This window comes from Anas acuta, chromosome 1, assembly GCF_963932015.1.
Source record: "Anas acuta chromosome 1, bAnaAcu1.1, whole genome shotgun sequence".
NCBI classification, from domain to species: Eukaryota; Metazoa; Chordata; class Aves; order Anseriformes; family Anatidae; genus Anas; species Anas acuta.
This window is the reverse complement of record NC_088979.1, coordinates 150,618,987-150,635,927: the sequence shown is the minus strand read 5'-3', so window position 1 is coordinate 150,635,927 and position 16,941 is coordinate 150,618,987. Positions and strand designations below refer to the sequence as shown.

The 16,941-nt window shown below is 47.3% G+C and overlaps 1 protein-coding gene across 3 annotated transcripts; it reads left to right on the top strand.

Annotated features, from left to right (window-relative positions):
• The first annotated feature begins 889 nt into the window (after positions 1-889).
• IL2RB (interleukin 2 receptor subunit beta) lies at positions 890-16,640 on the top strand. Of its 3 annotated transcripts, none has more exons than XM_068665582.1 (10): positions 890-1,951; positions 3,200-3,297; positions 3,621-3,747; positions 5,346-5,451; positions 6,710-6,818; positions 7,808-7,956; positions 8,355-8,526; positions 10,015-10,111; positions 11,848-11,932; positions 13,626-16,640. In XM_068665582.1, the coding sequence occupies exons 2-10, from the start codon at positions 3,216-3,218 to the stop codon at positions 14,451-14,453; spliced, it is 1,755 nt and encodes a 584-aa protein (XP_068521683.1). In that variant the 5' UTR covers positions 890-1,951; positions 3,200-3,215; the 3' UTR covers positions 14,454-16,640. The 3 variants fall into 3 exon arrangements, with proteins under 3 accessions (XP_068521683.1, XP_068521672.1, XP_068521678.1); XM_068665571.1 differs by lacking the exon at positions 890-1,951 and adding an exon at positions 2,106-2,350; XM_068665577.1 differs by lacking the exon at positions 890-1,951 and adding an exon at positions 2,106-2,393.
• The last annotated feature ends 301 nt before the right edge of the window (positions 16,641-16,941 follow it).

Below are 16,941 nucleotides of genomic sequence, written 5' to 3'. Positions count from 1 at the left end.
CTCCCCTTCGACAGGGGCTGGCTGGTCAGATTCCCCATGTTTGCCTCACAGGGGGTGGCCGTAACTTTCTGGCCTTCAGATAGCTAGCAAGAACATCCATACAATGCCTCTGAGACTCCTAGACCATGCCAAGCGTGGTGAGGAAAAAGGTGTTGTGCTCCAGGCCTCTGCCTTTCTGAGTGCTTGATGCTGGGTTGGAACCTGAACTGCAAGGCTCTGCAAGGAATGGCCTTGACCAGCATTGCACCCTCCTTCAGAGTGGCTCCACACATGGTTTCAAATCACTGTTTTTCTTCGACACCCTCTCTTTTTGAGGTCTGATATCTTCTGAAATCCATTTCTGGTTTGGACTGCCTGTGACTAAAAGCTCATCCTCCTCCCACACCCTTTTTCCACCACATGAAACCAAGATCCCCTAGCTGTTACAGGAGGCCCCATCCTCTTGCTCTTACAGTCCTCAAAAAGAAACAGCCTGGGGGCTGACATTAGCCCCTTGCAGCTTTTGGTCAACAAGACCTGCTACCGGACCTGAACTTTGGCCTTGAGCTGCTTGCTGTAGGAGAGAAAGGTGAGCAGTGCAGAGCATGGTGACCACAATATATAAAAAAGGAGATTCGCCTCTTCCTGCCCCACACCAGTGGCCATCTTTGTACAGCCCAGACCAAACAGGAAATGCGATGTGCTGCTTTTCAGAGCTTTTTGTGTGTATGGAAAAAGAGAGGTGTGTGGGGAGATATGTGTGTGTGCATGCCTGCTTGTGAAATAGGCAACCAGCAGGCTGGGGACTTGAATTTGTGTGTGGGGGTTGCCTGGGGAGGGGAGGGCAAAGGGTGTGGGGGAAGACGCCTGTTGTGAAAGGATCTGCTAATATTAAATGTTCCGTGGAGAACTGTGAGGAATTGTGTCTGTGAAGGTGAGGGCACACTGACCCTCAGAAGAAGGTGGACATATTTTTTGCACCTTTTCCGGCCTGCTGAACGGACAAACCACGTAAAGCAGGTACCGCAGCTGCCGCAGGGCCGCGCTGCCTGGCCAAACTAGCTGAGATGGTCAGGTCAGAGGGAAGGCTTCTTTATTCTGTGGGGCGAGCAGGGTGTTTGGCCGGGTAAGCACGCTGCGGGACAGCTGTCCCTGTGGTGTCACACCATCTGCAAGTGTGAGGGCTGTGCCTCCAGCTTGCTCAGCCGCAGCGCTGGCCTCTTTCCACGCAAGCTCTGACCCAGGATGGATCCTCTGTAACTGGGGCACCGGTGGGGAGGCTGGTTTCATTCTGGTGTTGCTTAGGTCAATGACTCGAGCTGTTTTTCACAAAGTGGTCCACAGCGTTTCTACTGTGGAGTGACTCCTACTCCAGTTTCAAATTGGTCTGTGCACATGTGCAGCCCCTGAGAGTGTGCCTGGGTGTCTTGGTATCTGAAAGAGGAAGCTATGGGTCTCTCGACAGTGTCTGGAGAGGACAGGTTCTTCTCTCTCTCTCTCCTTTGCTTCCCAGCAATAGTTACAGACTGGTCCCTAGTATATCTGAGCACTGCAAGCTAACACCTGATCCCTCCACCCTTGTTTCTGCACCTATTGCTTTACCAGCAGGAAGTAGGACGTGGTTTGGGGCTTTTTATTCTCGGCCTTGCTAGCCTTTTCGATACTTCAGGGCTTCGTCTCAGTCTGACAAGGCAAGCAAGCAGCAGCTTCCTGTGCAAAGGTGAGGAGACAGAGAGGTCGAGCGCAGACAGGAGGAACGGCTCCACAGCAGACCTGCCCCTCTCCTCTCCTCTCCTGCCAGAACTGCTGGCTGGCGGCTGGACATGCACTGAGCGAAGATCCCCCCCAGCCCCTCTCCCTTATTCCCATTCCCCTCCCGGTTTGGCAGCCAGCACCTTCATCCATCATCAATCCCATTGTCCTGTCCCCGTGGACCCCTTCACCTGGAGCGCCGGGTGCCTGGAGCTAGAAGGTAAAGGGGGTGATGCCAGCCCTGTCCCGCACGGGGGTGGCTGATCTGAGAAGCGTCTTGGAAGGAGTTTCGGTCTGACAAACTGATTCTTGCCGTTGGGGAGGGCTGAGCATATATTTATCTCTCTGTCTTTCCACAGTCCTCTCAAATCAAACCCCACATCTCACAACCACGTCGGCGCTTTCTCTCTCTTTCTCTCCCCTTTTCTCTATGAATGCGCTGTCGTCCTGTTTTTCTTCCTCTGAACCTAATCTTTTATCACAACGGGAATCGATATCATGCCTCATGCCAGCCCTTTAAAAACCCTCCACTCTCACTCCCCCGGCAGTACTCAGCGGGGTTCAGCGGGTCTCTACCTTGGTCTCCCCAGCCCTGCCTGTGCTGCAGGCTCCCTGAGAGGTGAGGATGGTCCCTTCTCCTGCGGGCAGAGGCAGACCTCGAGGTACGGGTGTCCAGGTGGATGGGGAGCGGGAGAGGCTCGCTTGAGAAGCCCATAAGCCCTGTGTGTGTAGTACAGCACACAGCTGTATGGGCTTTGTAAGACAAGGGGTTTCTCTGGGTGCCAGAGGGGAATGAGGGATGCTGTAGCTACCTAATTGCAAAGCCGGAGTTTTCTGCTATACCTGAAAGCACACGTCCATCCAAGGCAGTGCGGGGTCTACTTGGCAAGGATAGTGTGTGATTTGTGCATTATTTTAATGTTTCATTATATGGTAAAGCTTTGCCTTTCCAGAACTTGGTAAACTTCCCCCTAATTTATTTTTTTTCCCCAGTCCCAAACAAGCCATTGAAAATCTACCTCCTAAACTGACTTTTCTGATAGTTGAAGCCAGAAAGCCCTCTTACACAGCAAGCACCTAGTGATTTCAGCCCTAGGGCTTACCAAAAAAAGCAGCTCTTCGCAACGCCAGCCTCGTGCAGCCACGATAGCACTCTCTACCTGAGTCAGCAAGCAGCCTGAAACAATACACGCGGAGGGCTGTGCACTCACACACATTTCCAGAAGACATTACCTCTGCAAACAGCCTGTCTGTTGCACTGTGGATGGTTTCAGTGCTGAGCAAAGCACCCCAAGGCAGGAGAGCAATGAGGTGCTGAGGGAAAGGCAGAGGAGAAGGAATATGAGTTTCTGAGCCTGGAAGATTGACACCAGTTTTGAGCCCTGGGACACTGGATACCTCGTATGGGATGACAACTTCTTAACTTTCATTGCTGAGCTGTGTTGCGGGGGGATTTTCTCTCTTTCAGTGTGTCCTCAGTACAGATGAATCCCTACTTGCTGCTCCTGTGCCACCTCTGGCTGCTCAGCCTCACACCTCTCTTGCTGGCAGCGGTCTCTACGCAAGGTAAGAAGTGATGCTCTTCACCTGGATGAACAGAGGGGTGTAGGATGGAGTGCCTGGGCTGTGGCGTGTTGTTGTGCAATGTCTGTGTTGTAACATACAACTGGAGGAGGCTGCAATAATTAAAGATCTTTTACAAGCACACCAACCTCCAAGGACATAGAGCAGTTGAAGAAGGGAGCGGTTCTGCCTTTCTTACTTGGAGACAGCTATCCAGATGAGGACTCTGTAGTTTGGGATGTGGCAGAATTGTCTGGGGTGATTGTTAATGCCAAAAGTCATTGCTAATTCAGCCATGTTGCTGTCCATCTCTTCTCTGCTGGCAGGTACCTCCAGTCTTGCTTGTTGGTATGACTCGCGGGCAGCAATCTTTTGCGACTGGACCCCAGGCAGGGACCTTGCTGATGCACCGTGCCAGCTGGAGATTTCATCGAAGCTACCATTTTTTGCAAGGTGGGTGACCAGAAAGGTTGAGGAAAGATGATACTTTGAATTAAAAGTGTCCTGGAAAAATTAGCGCTTCACATCAGTGTAGGCTCTCCCTCCCCAGGCCCGGTGTGGTGGAATCACACAGATGAGGGCTTTCCATTTGAAGACTGTCTGACCCCAGGTGTATGGAGATGCTGGCCACTGCTCAGTGTTTGCCATCTGAGGGCTCCAAACTGCCTAGCAGTGCTCATCTTCCAGCTCTGTAGCATTGTCTGTGCTTCATTTTCCAAAAATCCTTCTTCCCTGGTAGCTACTCTCTGGACTGGAGGGTATTTTCATCTGAAAAGGAGGGTGTGTAGAGACGGGGGCAGAAGGAGGTGGGATTGAAATCATACAGAGGCCATCTGCCCATTGCCAGGGTGGACTGGATGTAACAGGAAAGTCGCACGCTGAACGACAGTACATGAAGGAATATATCATTCCCTTTACCGTAGCCCACCCTGGCCCTTCCACCTCTCCCATTCTGTGATGTTTTCCCCTCCCAAGTATCTCCCAGATCAGCGGTAGGTGTGTGGCCAGAACCACAGTGGATGCTGGTTGATTCTCTGTGGTCTCCATGTGTGACATCTTGAGTCAAGAGTTACTGGTCTACCCAGGGCATCCCTGGGTGCCCGGTATAAGAAGAGGCCCAGAGTGGTTCTAGCAGTGGGTGGGTTGCTCCTGACCATCAGCAGAGACATCTCCAATGGGGTGAGATTGGCAGATGTGCTCTGGGGTCTGCTACACGGACCTTGACAGCCAAATACTTCTTTGCCCTATGGGATTGAGTCGAAAAGTTTGGATCTGGAATTTGGGCTGGCTCTGGAACTGTGCCGTTGGTTGACCAGGGCTCTAGGACATCTAAGGTTTGTGTGACCAGTTTATTTTGCTTCCCATTGAAGTAAACCACTCAATGGGAGAATGAATTTTCTTGGTCCCCCAGAACTCTTTCAACTGTCCCCCAAACAGGGTAGGGTTAGAGCCGTCTCCTCTAGGAGAGCTTGAGGCAAAGACACCAGCAAGTCTGGCCTGACCCTATTGCTGGAGCAGCCAGCTCAATCTGCTGTCCCCTCAGTTCCAACCACATGGACGCTCTCCCACCTCTCAGCTTAGCCTGTCCAGCCACACTTGTCAGAGCAGAAGAGGGGTCATGGCACAGCACTGCCAAGTGTGGGGTACGGTCCTGGCTGGCTGGGATGTGACCTGGTTCAAGAGATACAACTCACTTGGTATCTGCAATGCTACAGGGCTGTCAGTGGCTTGAAAGAGATGTGTAAAACCCTAGAAACAGGCATCTGTCTCCCATATCAACAGGAAGCAGAGGAGGTAGCCAGAGGTTTGGAAACCTCCTATCATCTCTGGCATTGAAAAGCTGGGATGCATTAACTCTCCATGTGCCAGCACGTAAAACTTGTCTGAGTGATGTAGTAGGGAGGGAAAGTGGGATTACATCCTAGCTGTAACCTGCTCAGCAAGTAAGGTAGGATGCAGTGTTCTTTGAAAGGCCTTTAGAGTTAGATAAAATCTGACTACATATAAAACAGACTTCCCAGCTCACTGGTGTTCTCCTGCTTAAAATCCAGGTCACTTTTCTCACCGGAAAAATACAAGGAACATTGTGAATTACTTAAGGCAGAACACACAACAGAACTGAGGAGATGCATCAAGACCTTCAGCAAAAACAGTAACGTGAGTAATTCATCTATTCATCTAGGATGTCCTGGCTAATGACAAGGTTGGTTTCTCAATTTGAGGCATATAAAGAATGTGACACCCAAGAGTATTATAAAAAGCCCAGACCTAATCCTTGACTCCAGTTCTGGGCTTGGACTTATTGCGTGTTGTCCTGCACTGGGGACTGGCTTCATTGTGAGTGGGGCCATGTTGTCCTGACACATGCAGGACGGACAGATCATATGCGGTGTCCCCCATCACCGTTATCTGAGTTTGGCCATAATCCCTTCCTCTGTGGAAGGATGGCCACGATCATCATCTCTGAGGTCACCTCTGGACCTCATTTTTCCTTGAAGAGGTCATTACCATTTTCCAAATTATTAATTACTGAGAAACCCAGTTAATCGCGTCAAACACAAGATGCAAAACAGCACACCAATGAAGCCAATGGTGATGCAAATCCCCTACTTACTATTATTTATTTAAATCAAACTTTTTTTTTTCAGGCTTATTGGGTACGTTCCTCAGTCATATTAAGGAATTGCTGTAGTTCCTGTATTTTCAGGGGGAAAAAAGAAAAAAGCTAATTCTCCTTATTGGGATAGTCACAACCAGTTCTAACAACAGCCAGGTTTTCTTAGTTTTGTATATTATGTGCAAAGACAAATTGCAGGATTCATAAACAGATTCAAAAACTACACTGTCAAACTCCTTTCTTTCCAATCAAGCTAATTGACCTATTTCTTATTTAATACTTTGTGATGTACATGGCCCTTTAGAATCATTGTGGAACAATGTTATATCGGCTCATCGTAACTCCACTGCATTTCATGAGTAATATTTATATTAATATAATATATATAGATATTGATAATATAATATATATAGATATTGAGTAATATATCAATATTATCACAACCTTACAAATGAACATGAAATATTTTAGTCAAAACATTTTGTCTCAGTAGATGTCACTCACTGAAACTACCATCTTTCCTGCTTAATAAGCACGTGCAGGAATCCTATTAAAATAGCATACCAAAATATTTTGTGCCCTGCTTTCCAGTGAACAAACAAACAAAAAAAATCCAACCACATCAAGCATAAATCTTTGGTTCCTCTACTCACCACTGAGGCTTATGCCTTTCAACCACAAGTGTCATCCATATTTATTGTCAAGTATTCCTAAACCACTTATGTGCAGGCAATACTTAGAAATATGAATGGTGATTGATGAGGCTGCAGTGTCACTAATGCTAAATTTTCCTTGCAGTCTCAATCCTTCACTACTGCAGACCGTCTTAACATGTCTGTACATTGCCGGCTTGGAGAGAATGGGTCTACACCTGCACGACTGGAAGACTTCAGTCCACTTGCAAACAGTGAGTTCTCTTCTGTCTTGAAGTCCCCACAAAGTGACACCCAGTTTCTTCTCCCCATCCACAACCATGCAACACCCGTAGCAGATTTCAGTCTTACCTCTTTTTGTTGTCCCCTGCTACAGTTAGCACAGACGGACCACATTGACTTCTGCGCCATGCACCTCTAATGTGCAGTGTCATGCCAGCCACTTCCTATGCCATCCTGTATCTGGGACACAGCTGAGTGACAGTGCTTTGTCCTAGGGAGTTCAGGCTTCAAGCAGGCTACGTCAGCTCAGCTGACCTTCTGAAAACTATGTGCTGCAGGAGGAAGGGAAAGTCTTGCTGCTCCATCCCTCCTACGAACTACATGGTTCCCCCTCCTTTAAGCCAGCTTTGGCAAGCAGTAGTCTGCTGAATTGATTCAACTCACTAATCCAACCGAAAAAAAAAAATATAAAAAAAAATATATATATATATATCTGCTTGGGTCATTCTTCTGCTGGATGTTTACCTGACTTAAGGAGAAATCCAAGGAGCTGCTGGAATGTGAGGCATAAGAAGGCCTGTCTGGAGTCAAGGGTTGAGAAGGTTCACCCCAGACAGTCTATGTAACTCCAGCCCTTGTGGCTGTAGCTTTCTGAAAGTGCAGCTGGGAAGAAGTTGTCACCCAAACCATGATCTTTTCCTGTCCATACACTTGCCTTGTGTATCACCCCTACAAGATAAGATGCATGGCCAGGTAGGATTGCACTGACTGCTGTGGCCACTCTCACTGTAAGCTCACCAGACAAGCTGCCTTTAATGCAGTCCCAGGCCTTTTGTCACCAGTGACAGTGGGTAGGAAGGAGGAACGGAGAGGGGGAACTCTCTAAGCATCTCACTTGGCCATGGATGGCTGGAGTCTGTGAGCTCAGCCAAGGCCCCAACCCTACCGACACAGGTTTTTCCAGTGGAGCCTTGTTACAGGCAGTGCACTGGCGTCATTCCTGCTCTCTTTCTCTTTCCAGTAAAACTGAGACCTCCAGGAAATCTTCAACTGGTTAACAAAGCTAAAAACAGCTACAACTTATCATGGAGCCTGAATATTTCCTCTCACTACTTGGATGGGGAGCGGCAATACCAAGTGCGGTACCGAACCACAAGTCAGCCCTGGGAGGTGAGTACAGAGTGAGGGCACTGGGACATGTCACCATTTGAATCCTGGTCTTCCTTATAGAAATCTCCCCTCAGAATTAAAAAAGTTTTAGTGAATCTGGAGAGGGGATTACTTCCTCACCCCTTTTTGTCTGCAGAACCTGCTGCCAGCATTTGGAGGCAAACAGGAACCCTATTTTATTTAGTGCTGTCACAAAAGAAATCTAGACAGCTCCAGGGTAGACCTGAAAGGGATGAGAAGTACAAAATGAAGAAGATTTATCCCTCAGCGTGACAAAACAATGCACAAAATGGAGGGATCTGAGACAGGTCCACTTGGAGGGCTTGGGAAAGATTGATATATGATACTGTGAGCCACGGCAGGATGTTGATGATGCTCTCTTTGTGCCCTTCTTCCAGAAAGCCAAGACCCTCTGCATTAAGCAGGACCAGATGTGGGTGGTGTTTGAGGGACTGTCCCCCAACCTGAAATATGAGGCAGCTGTCCGTGCAAAGCCAAGTAACTCAAGTGCCTACAAAGGCGTGTGGAGTGACTGGAGCAAGACAATACTGTGGAAGACAGACGCTGATGGTAAGGATCAGAGTCAGGCAGTCTGACATAGAGGGAAAAGAGGGAACTCAGAGAAAACAAAGCAGAAGGACCAAAGCAGGAAGATGGAGGAAGATGGGTAGGGAGGATTGTGTTAACCGAAGAGCAATAAAAAATAAAAATAAAAATGAAGTCCCTCCTAATCCGTTCTGTCAGGCTGGCTCAACAGGGCTTAAGGAAAAAGACCCCCTGACTCCAACAGAGTAAAGGGCAGCAGCCCCTCTGACTTCCAGAGGCCAGGCAAAATCCACAAGGTGTAAATCAGGGCCAGTTCAGTGTGGCCATTGATCAGTGAAATGCAATGAAACCAGAGCTTAGGAAGGAAAGCCTCAGGAAGAATGAAAGAGACTTATATGTGTGTAAGTCGCTTCCAAAAAGGACTGATGATATATGCACCAGTCGTTACCATGAGCCAGAGCATGGAGGGTACCTGCATCCTTGAAATAATAGTGACCTGAGCAAGTCTCTTCTGTGAATTACGGGCTGTGCCCTCCGTCACATCTTTTCCAGAAAATAAGCAGCTAGAGGTTATTCCCCTTGCATCACCCCCACTCTGCCCCTGCCCGGTCCCTCCCTGTTGTGCCTAGCACTGGTATAAACAGAGGAGCTATGTTTAGAAAGGGCACTGTGTTGCTGTGGCGATCAAATTCTGACAGTGTGTGATGTCAATGAACAGGATACAGCCGCAGCCGGTTGTCACAGCAACCAAGACCCAAAGATAACCAGGGTACCAGAGCCAGAGGAGACAAAGTGATCTTGGTAGCATCCCAAGGACAGGCAAAGACAGGACTCTACAACTGTCTCCTTTATCTCTTTCTGCTCCCTTACCCTGCAGGCCCAGACCAAGGGGCACTAGGGATGGAGGGAAATGGGGGTGGCACGCAGAGATGGGCACCAAAACAGCAAGACTAAGCAAAGGTGCCCTGGGGAGATGTGTGAAAGAGACAGATTAACAAAAGTTTAAGATGATTCCAGAAAAGCTTGAGGAGTGCTGGCAGAGCTTTCAGTGAGGAAATTCAGTCTCTTTCTCCTAACTCTACAACCCAAGTACCAAAATCAGCATATGGCAGAAAGCTGTAAACCTCCCTAGCCTCCTAAAACTTTCCTCCACCCGTCCTAATAAAGAGGCTAGTCCCTTGACCGCTAACCTTCTCCATCCTTGGCCCTGCTACCCTCTAACCCAGTCCCATGAACCCCACGACTCTACCTCCCCACTGACTTACAATGCTACTCCAATTCCCCAAGCCCAATTAAGCTGATTTCAGGACTCCCTTTCTTGGCATCCTACACAACAAAGATGAACTCCTTTATCTGTCCTGTGTATTATATTATATTAATTATATTATTGTAATTAACAGCATATTATAATAACATGATCAGTTTGAACAGACATGGAAAAGTTGCAGATCCTACCTCCAAAATCCCGGCTAATTTTTCATAGCAACTTCCTCTCTCTCTCTCATCTTGCAGAAACATCCCGGCCAGTTCTGCCAGCTCTTATAGTGAGCACATGCATCTTCGTGATCATTGGGACTGCCTTCCTTATTAACTTACGGACCCTGAAATGGTAAATGAGTGTCAAGTTTTCCTCTTTGTTGCTCTCCTATATATTGTGCATCTTCTCATAACCTGGTTTATTTTTTTATTTGGCATTACTCAGCATACAGAGGGACTCAAATATACAGTTCATAACCCAAGCTTTCAAAGCTGACATTTGTCTGAGTAGATACATCACCACCCAAGATGATGTTAACACTGTCATCATATTGTGCCATACTCCCGAGACCCAGTGCCACGGTCTGGCTGGCTTCAAAATAGATGCCTCTGTACTTCTATTGCCCATGGGTTACAGTGGTTTTCCCTGGCAGGGATGCACCAAAATCACCTCTCAAAAAATAGGTTACTGAGCTGGGCACTCTCTCAGAGGGGTGGACGAAGCAAGCCTAGGTACCATGACCTTCTTAAATACTCCAGCAAGAGCTCAGTGAGGATGGGTGGTATTTGATCTACAGGAAAACTCCTGAGTGAGGAGTACAGTTCTTCTTCTAAAGTGTCTCATCACATGCTGGTAAACATCTATGTGATGCTTTAAAGATCTCTTCTTTTTGCCAGCATACACAGCTTCTAGTCAGGACTGAAAGTATTTCACAAAGTTACCCAGTGCAGTAATACAGAGAGTGACCTGTCAGCATGGTGAGGTTAGAAATGGCTTCAGGTTTTCTCATCTCAGGACAGGGACAGAGAAGCAGGTCGCTGGTGTTGGTGGTAGAAATGTTCTCAGGGAAGAAGGCAGCAGAGGCTGGGATGGCTGGAAGAAAAGAAGGAGAAGCATATTAACAGGAGATGGATACCGAGAAAGTCACTGTTTTACCTTGAGTCATAACACAAAGGTGAGGAAGTGCTAGCTACATGGCAAACAGAGAGATAAAAAGGCCTCCTTTCTCCACAGAGGGTAGTTAACCTGTGAGATTGGATGGAAGATAATGCTGAGGTAAGACCCAAGGAAGGATTAGACATGCAAGAATAAAAATAGCATCTGCAGCGATGTAAAATAGTTTATATGCAAGAACTAGCAAATTCTTATGCTTCAGGGAGTACACTGATTGCCTCCAGAGGTCAGGAGGGTCTCTCCTCGGAGCATCCCACAGCAAAGCTTCAGCAAAGAGCTGACGGGATCAGCCGACCTCTCTGAGGGACAGATGAGATCACTTCATGCTGCCTCAGGATGACAACACACTGGTTCCAGTAAAGCGGAGGTCACTGGGCTGGTGCGCGACATGCTCAGATAGGTTTGCATGTCCAGTAAGTACTAGCTGTACCGCAGAGTATCCTGCTAACAGGAGAGACAGTGGTGACACAGTTTTGCCAGTGGTGGTCCTGCTCACACCACGGGGTCCCCTGAGTCTTTGTGGGGGCAGCAAAACCAAAAGGGGGCAGCTCACAGCAGCTGGACCTTGGAAACGAGGGAGAGCTGCCCAGATCTATCATGGAGCAGGGGGAAATGGAGAAAGCTAAGGTGACCACCAAGGTAGGGAAGGTTGTGAACTGTTGGTTGTGCTTCCCCAGGAAAAAGGCTGATAGGAGTGTATTTTCCAAAATCAGGTTTATCTGGCTTATCCCTGTCGCTCATCTCTTAGCTGCTGCATTTTGGGCCTCTCAAGCGCAAGGAGGGTCCTCAGGCTTGTTTTTACTTTACCTTTCTCCTGCTCCCATGAGCTGCAATGCTCTCTCTTATTCCCATCACAATCCCAGAGAGGTCAGGATCAGGCCCTGCTTCATTTCTCAATCTCCTCTCTTCTCAAGGTTTAAGAAGATTCTGAAGATTCACATCCCAGACCCCAAGAAATTCTTTCCCCCACTCGTCTCTGTTCACGGAGGTGACATTCAGGTATGGGACTGGGGATGGATCCAAGTGGTTATTAGGGAGAAATGAGGGAAAGGAGGGTCCAGCTGTACATGCCTGGGGCAGACACCAGGTCCTCAGACCTACATGTGCGCATGCAACTCATGTGCCTGTAGCACCAGCTGCTGGGTTCTCTGCTCAAGTTTTATTTTTTGACCTAAAACCTGACACTCGGCTGATACATCTCTAATTTCAGAACCGAGAAACGGCAAACCACGCAAACCTCAGCAAACTGCTCCCCTGGAGAGAACTTGAGCGAATATAAAGGACCTGTGGGAGGGAGCTTGGCCTCTCAGATCCCCTTCCACCCTGCTTCTGTCCCTCCCCACCTGCCCTAGGCTGCCCAGATTTCCTGCTGTGTTCCCCTTCTTCTGGCTGTGAGCCCTACCTCCTCTCCTATTGCTAATTACCATCACTTTGGGTGGCACTTAGCTATTTTCTGTGTTCTTCTTTCTTTTTCCCTTCCTTCTCCGCCCCCTCTTTCTCCCTTCCCCAGTCTCTCTTTGAGTATGGGCAGCTGCAAGAAGACAATTATCATTCTGTGCAGTATTAAAGGGAGCATCAGATGCAGGACGTGGGAGGTGATCCCAAGGGATATTTTGCTTCGAGAAGGGTGGAGACAAGCTGCAGAGAGTCCAGAGGACAGCAAAGCTGTGGAAAAGCCTTAGTGCAAAAAGCCTTTGAAAGCTAAACCTACAGGGGAAGAGTGTGGGGGAGGAAGGTGCAGCGGGCACCGGAGACACTTTCCTAGTGTAGAAAGAACTACAAAAAAAAATGCTTTACTGGCCATAAATGAAAATAAGTAGGATATTATCAAAATCAGTGTATTTTTAAGGATAATGATATGCTGCAGGCTGTAACTTGTGTGGAAATCCAGGCAAGAGGGGCTTAGAAGAGCAGTTCAGACAAGAAAGCTGCATGCAGTCATGTAGGTGTATTAGACACTGCTTCAGCACATAGGAATATTTTGCATGAGACCTACCTTTTTCCTTTTCCTTTTCCTTTTCCTTTTCCTTTTCCTTTTCCTTTTCCTTTTCCTTTTCCTTTTCCTTTTCCTTTTCCTTTTCCTTTTCCTTTTCCTTTTTTTTCCTTTTCCTTTTCCTTTTCCCTTACCTTTTCCTTTTCTTTTTCTCTTTTTATTTCTTTTTCCTTTTCCTTTTTTCCTTTTTTCCTTTTCCTTTTCCTTTTCCTCTTCATTTTCATTTTCCTTTTTCCTCTTTTTCTTTTCTTCTCTTCTCTTTCTTTTTCTTTCTTCCCCCTCCCCTTTCTTTTCCTTTTCCTTTTCCTTTTCCTTTTCCTTTTCCTTTTCCTTTTCCTTTTCCTTTTCCTTTTCCTTTTCCTTTTCCTTTTCCTTTTCCTTTTCCTTTTCCTTTTCCTTTTCCTTTTCCTTTTCCTTTTCCTTTTCAATTTAATCCTCCATTCCCCACCCAGAAGTCTCATAACATAGTTTTGCAATATCTTCTCTTGATTTTAAAGTGACAGAAGGATATACTCCCTCCAAAACCCTGCAGATGAGACATCATGGATGTGAATCTCCCTCCCACACCTCCTGCAACTCTTGCTTGACCAAAGAAATGGCCACTTAATTGGTGTGGGTGCTCAAGGGGGAGACCTTTTGTTCCTCACTGTGTTATACTTTGGGCATAACAGTCTCTCTCCTATGTTTTTTCCCCATCAGAAATGGCTCTCCTCCCCATTCTCCTCATCTTCGTACTGCGTGAACAGCATAACCCCAGAAATTTCTGTGCTGGAGGTGATGCAGAAGAATGACCAGGAAGCCCAGCTTTTGCTTTCCAAGGGACCCCTGACTCCTGAACCTCCCGCAGAAACCAGTGGGCACTCTGTGTCCAGCTGCTTCACCAACCAAGGCTACTTCTTCTTTCACCTCCCCAACTCCTTTGAGATTGAGCCCTGTCAGGTCTACTTCACGTACGAGCCTTTCACCCAGGAGGGCAGTGGCAGCGAGGACAGCGAGTCTTACCACGCTCTCCCCTCCCCAGACCTCTGCACGCTGGCAGAGGACATGCCCATGTTGTCCCACAACTTCCTTCACTGCTTCAAGGGGATCCAGGGCTTCCAAAACAGTTCCTTTATGACAGAGACACAAGGTGAAGCCCAGCGGCCCGTGGCTATTTCAGCAGCTTTCCCGTCAAGTGAAACCACCCCACCGAAACCAGTTCTGAGGCAGGATGAAAAGGTGGTTGACAAAGTTCCTTTACAACCTGCTGAGGCCCTGTGCCAGCTGGACAAAGACTTTCCTGACCCACCAGGCCAGCATGACAGCAATACCGCCAGCGTGATGGAGGGGAGTGGGAAGGCAGGCCTTCCGACTGATCCCGCCGCTCCAGCAGCACATGTTACCCCTTCCCTTCCTCAACCTACATCTCTAAGGCAAGCACAGGATGAGAATCCCTGCAGAACTGCCTTCCCCAACCAGATCCCAAACACCGGTGCCTATCTTTCTCTGAGGGACCTCCAAAGCCAATACAATCACTGCTCTGTCTAGGATCTGCCTGGGGGAAATCTACAGATGGGAAAGGCCTTCTCAGTGTGGAAGGCTAAATGGACATTTTTCTATTCAGAGCATGAATGTAGCTTTCAGTATCAAAGACATTACGACTGTTCTTTGATGAGGCTGAAGAACAAGGATACTCAAGAGGGATGCAAAACCAGAAAAGGAATAGGCCGGACAAAGCGTAAATTCATGGATGACTACCATGGTATCACTAGTCCCAAGGATAAAACATCAGTGAAACAGACCACTGCAAATGAGAGGACATTTTGCATGGAAAACTGGGCTAGTGATTAGTAAAGCAATGCATGGAGAATAATAAAGACACCTTAAAGTTGTTAAGTGGCTACCACCTAATAGAGACAAAGAAATGGGATTCTTAGGCATACAGGACAACAAGGACTCACCTTCATCACTGAATCTGTTTCTCTGCTATTACTGGATCTGGTAGCATAGAAGCCCTTTCCCACACTGCTTAGGTGCCATCCCAAATCTCAGTAGCTTTTTTTTTTTTTTTTTTCTCCCCAGCTCCCTGTAAGAGGCTGTGCTGGCACTTCTGTGCTCTGCATCTTGGTGTGATAACAGCACCCAGCTTTGAAGCTGAGCGGCCACATATTCCATTTCCCTTGTTCCAGCCTACAAATGTCTCATGGGCGGGAGAAATGCCCAAAGAGGTGGATATGGGATTTCGTTCAGGCCAGTGAGTGCTGGGGCTGATGACAAAATGAAGACATCTCCTCCTGCCTGACCAAAGGTGTCTTTTTTTTTTTTTGTCTTTTTTTTTTTTCTCTATGTCCCCATTTGGGGTTTTAATCAGAGTACATTCTGAACCGCTTAGACCAGCTTTAGACTCAGATCTCTAAGGTTAGCTCAGAGCCAGAACTGTGTCAGCTGTCTAAGCAGTGCAGTGTAAAAAGAAATCCCCATTATTGGGTTAAAAATACTGGGGAAATCCCCTTCCCCTTCCCCTCCCCCCCACTTTTCCCCCTAGGTCTGATGATGGCAGTAAAAAGAATGCACACAATTTCCCATTCTTGCTGCAATATTTTTCATGAAATCGAAAGCCTCTCTGCCCTGCTGGCAAAATACAGTTATTTGACTGTGATAAGCTGATTGCAGAAGAGTTCATCCCACATCCTGTATTAGTGGAAAACATTGCAATGGTGCTGCCCATTCCTTCCATTGCTCAAGGGAAACCATTGCCTATTTAGCGGCAAAGATGTGGTAAATGAGCCTAGAAAAGTAACTCACAAATCAGCACCTTTGCTGAAAAGAAAACTTCAATCCACTGACAAAAAAATAAGGATCGCAAAGACTACTTTTTTTTTTTTCTTCTGCATTTGCTGAATTTTCTGGGTTCAGAAACAGCAAAACACCACAGAAGAAAAGTAGTAAGACTAAGCAAGGCATGCTGCTCTGCTTCCATCCATTCCTGCATTCAACGTCTGTTCTGTCCGTCTGTACTCTTGCTATATTTCTGGACTATTCAGAAGTGGGAAAATACCAATCCTGTGCTAAAGATCTTTCTTCTAAGAGTTTTTACATCAAAAAAAAAAAAAAAAATCAAGGATATCAAACTTGTTGATACTTTTGTCATTTCTTTGAGTATCACCCGGAGCTGATTCTTCCCTACCTCTGCCTGTAGAAATGTGGATCTTCTGCTTTCTCCCAATCCCACTCTGTTACCTGACCTTGCATTGTGCAGCTTGAATGTCATAAGAAATCTCAGCTATGGGGGCACCCACTGCCTTGGATTTCACCTCAAAAGAGTTGCTCAAAGGACTTGAGCTTGCCTGCAGCTGAGAGGGCTGGGGCAGCTATAACCCTCTTCTCATCAGCTTCTTCACCTGCCTCAAGACGTCAGCTGCTCCATTGTCTTCAGAAGACAGCAGGCAAAGAAAGCCTCACAGTGCCCCAAATAAGCAAGCACGAGGCTTGCCCAGCTATTTGCTGTGCTTTGAGACTCTTTGCAGATGAACTTCAAAAAGAGACAATGAATCCCTTGCCCTGATGGGCAAATTGCTATCTTACATAGGCCATGGATCCTAGTTGCACTGATGGCTCTCCTGTCCCTATGTAGATCTCCATAAGCTTCTCAATTATTCTTGCTGCTAAGATGAATATGAATAAAAATAAAACCACCCCTTTTTCCTCTTGGAAAATAAAAGAAATACTACGGAATCTATGGTGTTTTATTGCCCTTTGGGGTGGGGGGAAAGGATCAACAGCTCTTCTAAACAGAGGACTAGGCAAAGCTTTGTTGGGACCAATCAATATACCTTTAGTCCCACTCCAACTCCGTTCCCCAAGGCACTCAGGCACCTAAAAGAGGGGGTAGCTCACTTCCAAGGCTGTCAAGTGCCAGGAAGCAGCCCCGAGCAGACGGAGCACCGTGTAGGCAGGTAATATTGAGGCCAGGGCACAGAAAGGGGTTGTTTGTGAAAAGATTTGCCTGGAGAACTCAACAATGAGTATACCACCA

Bases quoted from the DNA above. Each gene is read 5' to 3' on its own strand.
- IL2RB (XM_068665571.1), top strand. From the start codon at position 2,166: ATGCGCTGTCGTCCTGTTTTTCTTCCTCTGAACCTAATCTTTTATCAC. The intron at 2,351-3,199 runs GTGAGGATGGTC...TCTCTCTTTCAG, and splicing joins TGCTGCAGGCTCCCTGAGAG to TGTGTCCTCAGTACAGATGA. The intron at 6,819-7,807 runs GTGAGTTCTCTT...TTCTCTTTCCAG, and splicing joins CTTCAGTCCACTTGCAAACA to TAAAACTGAGACCTCCAGGA.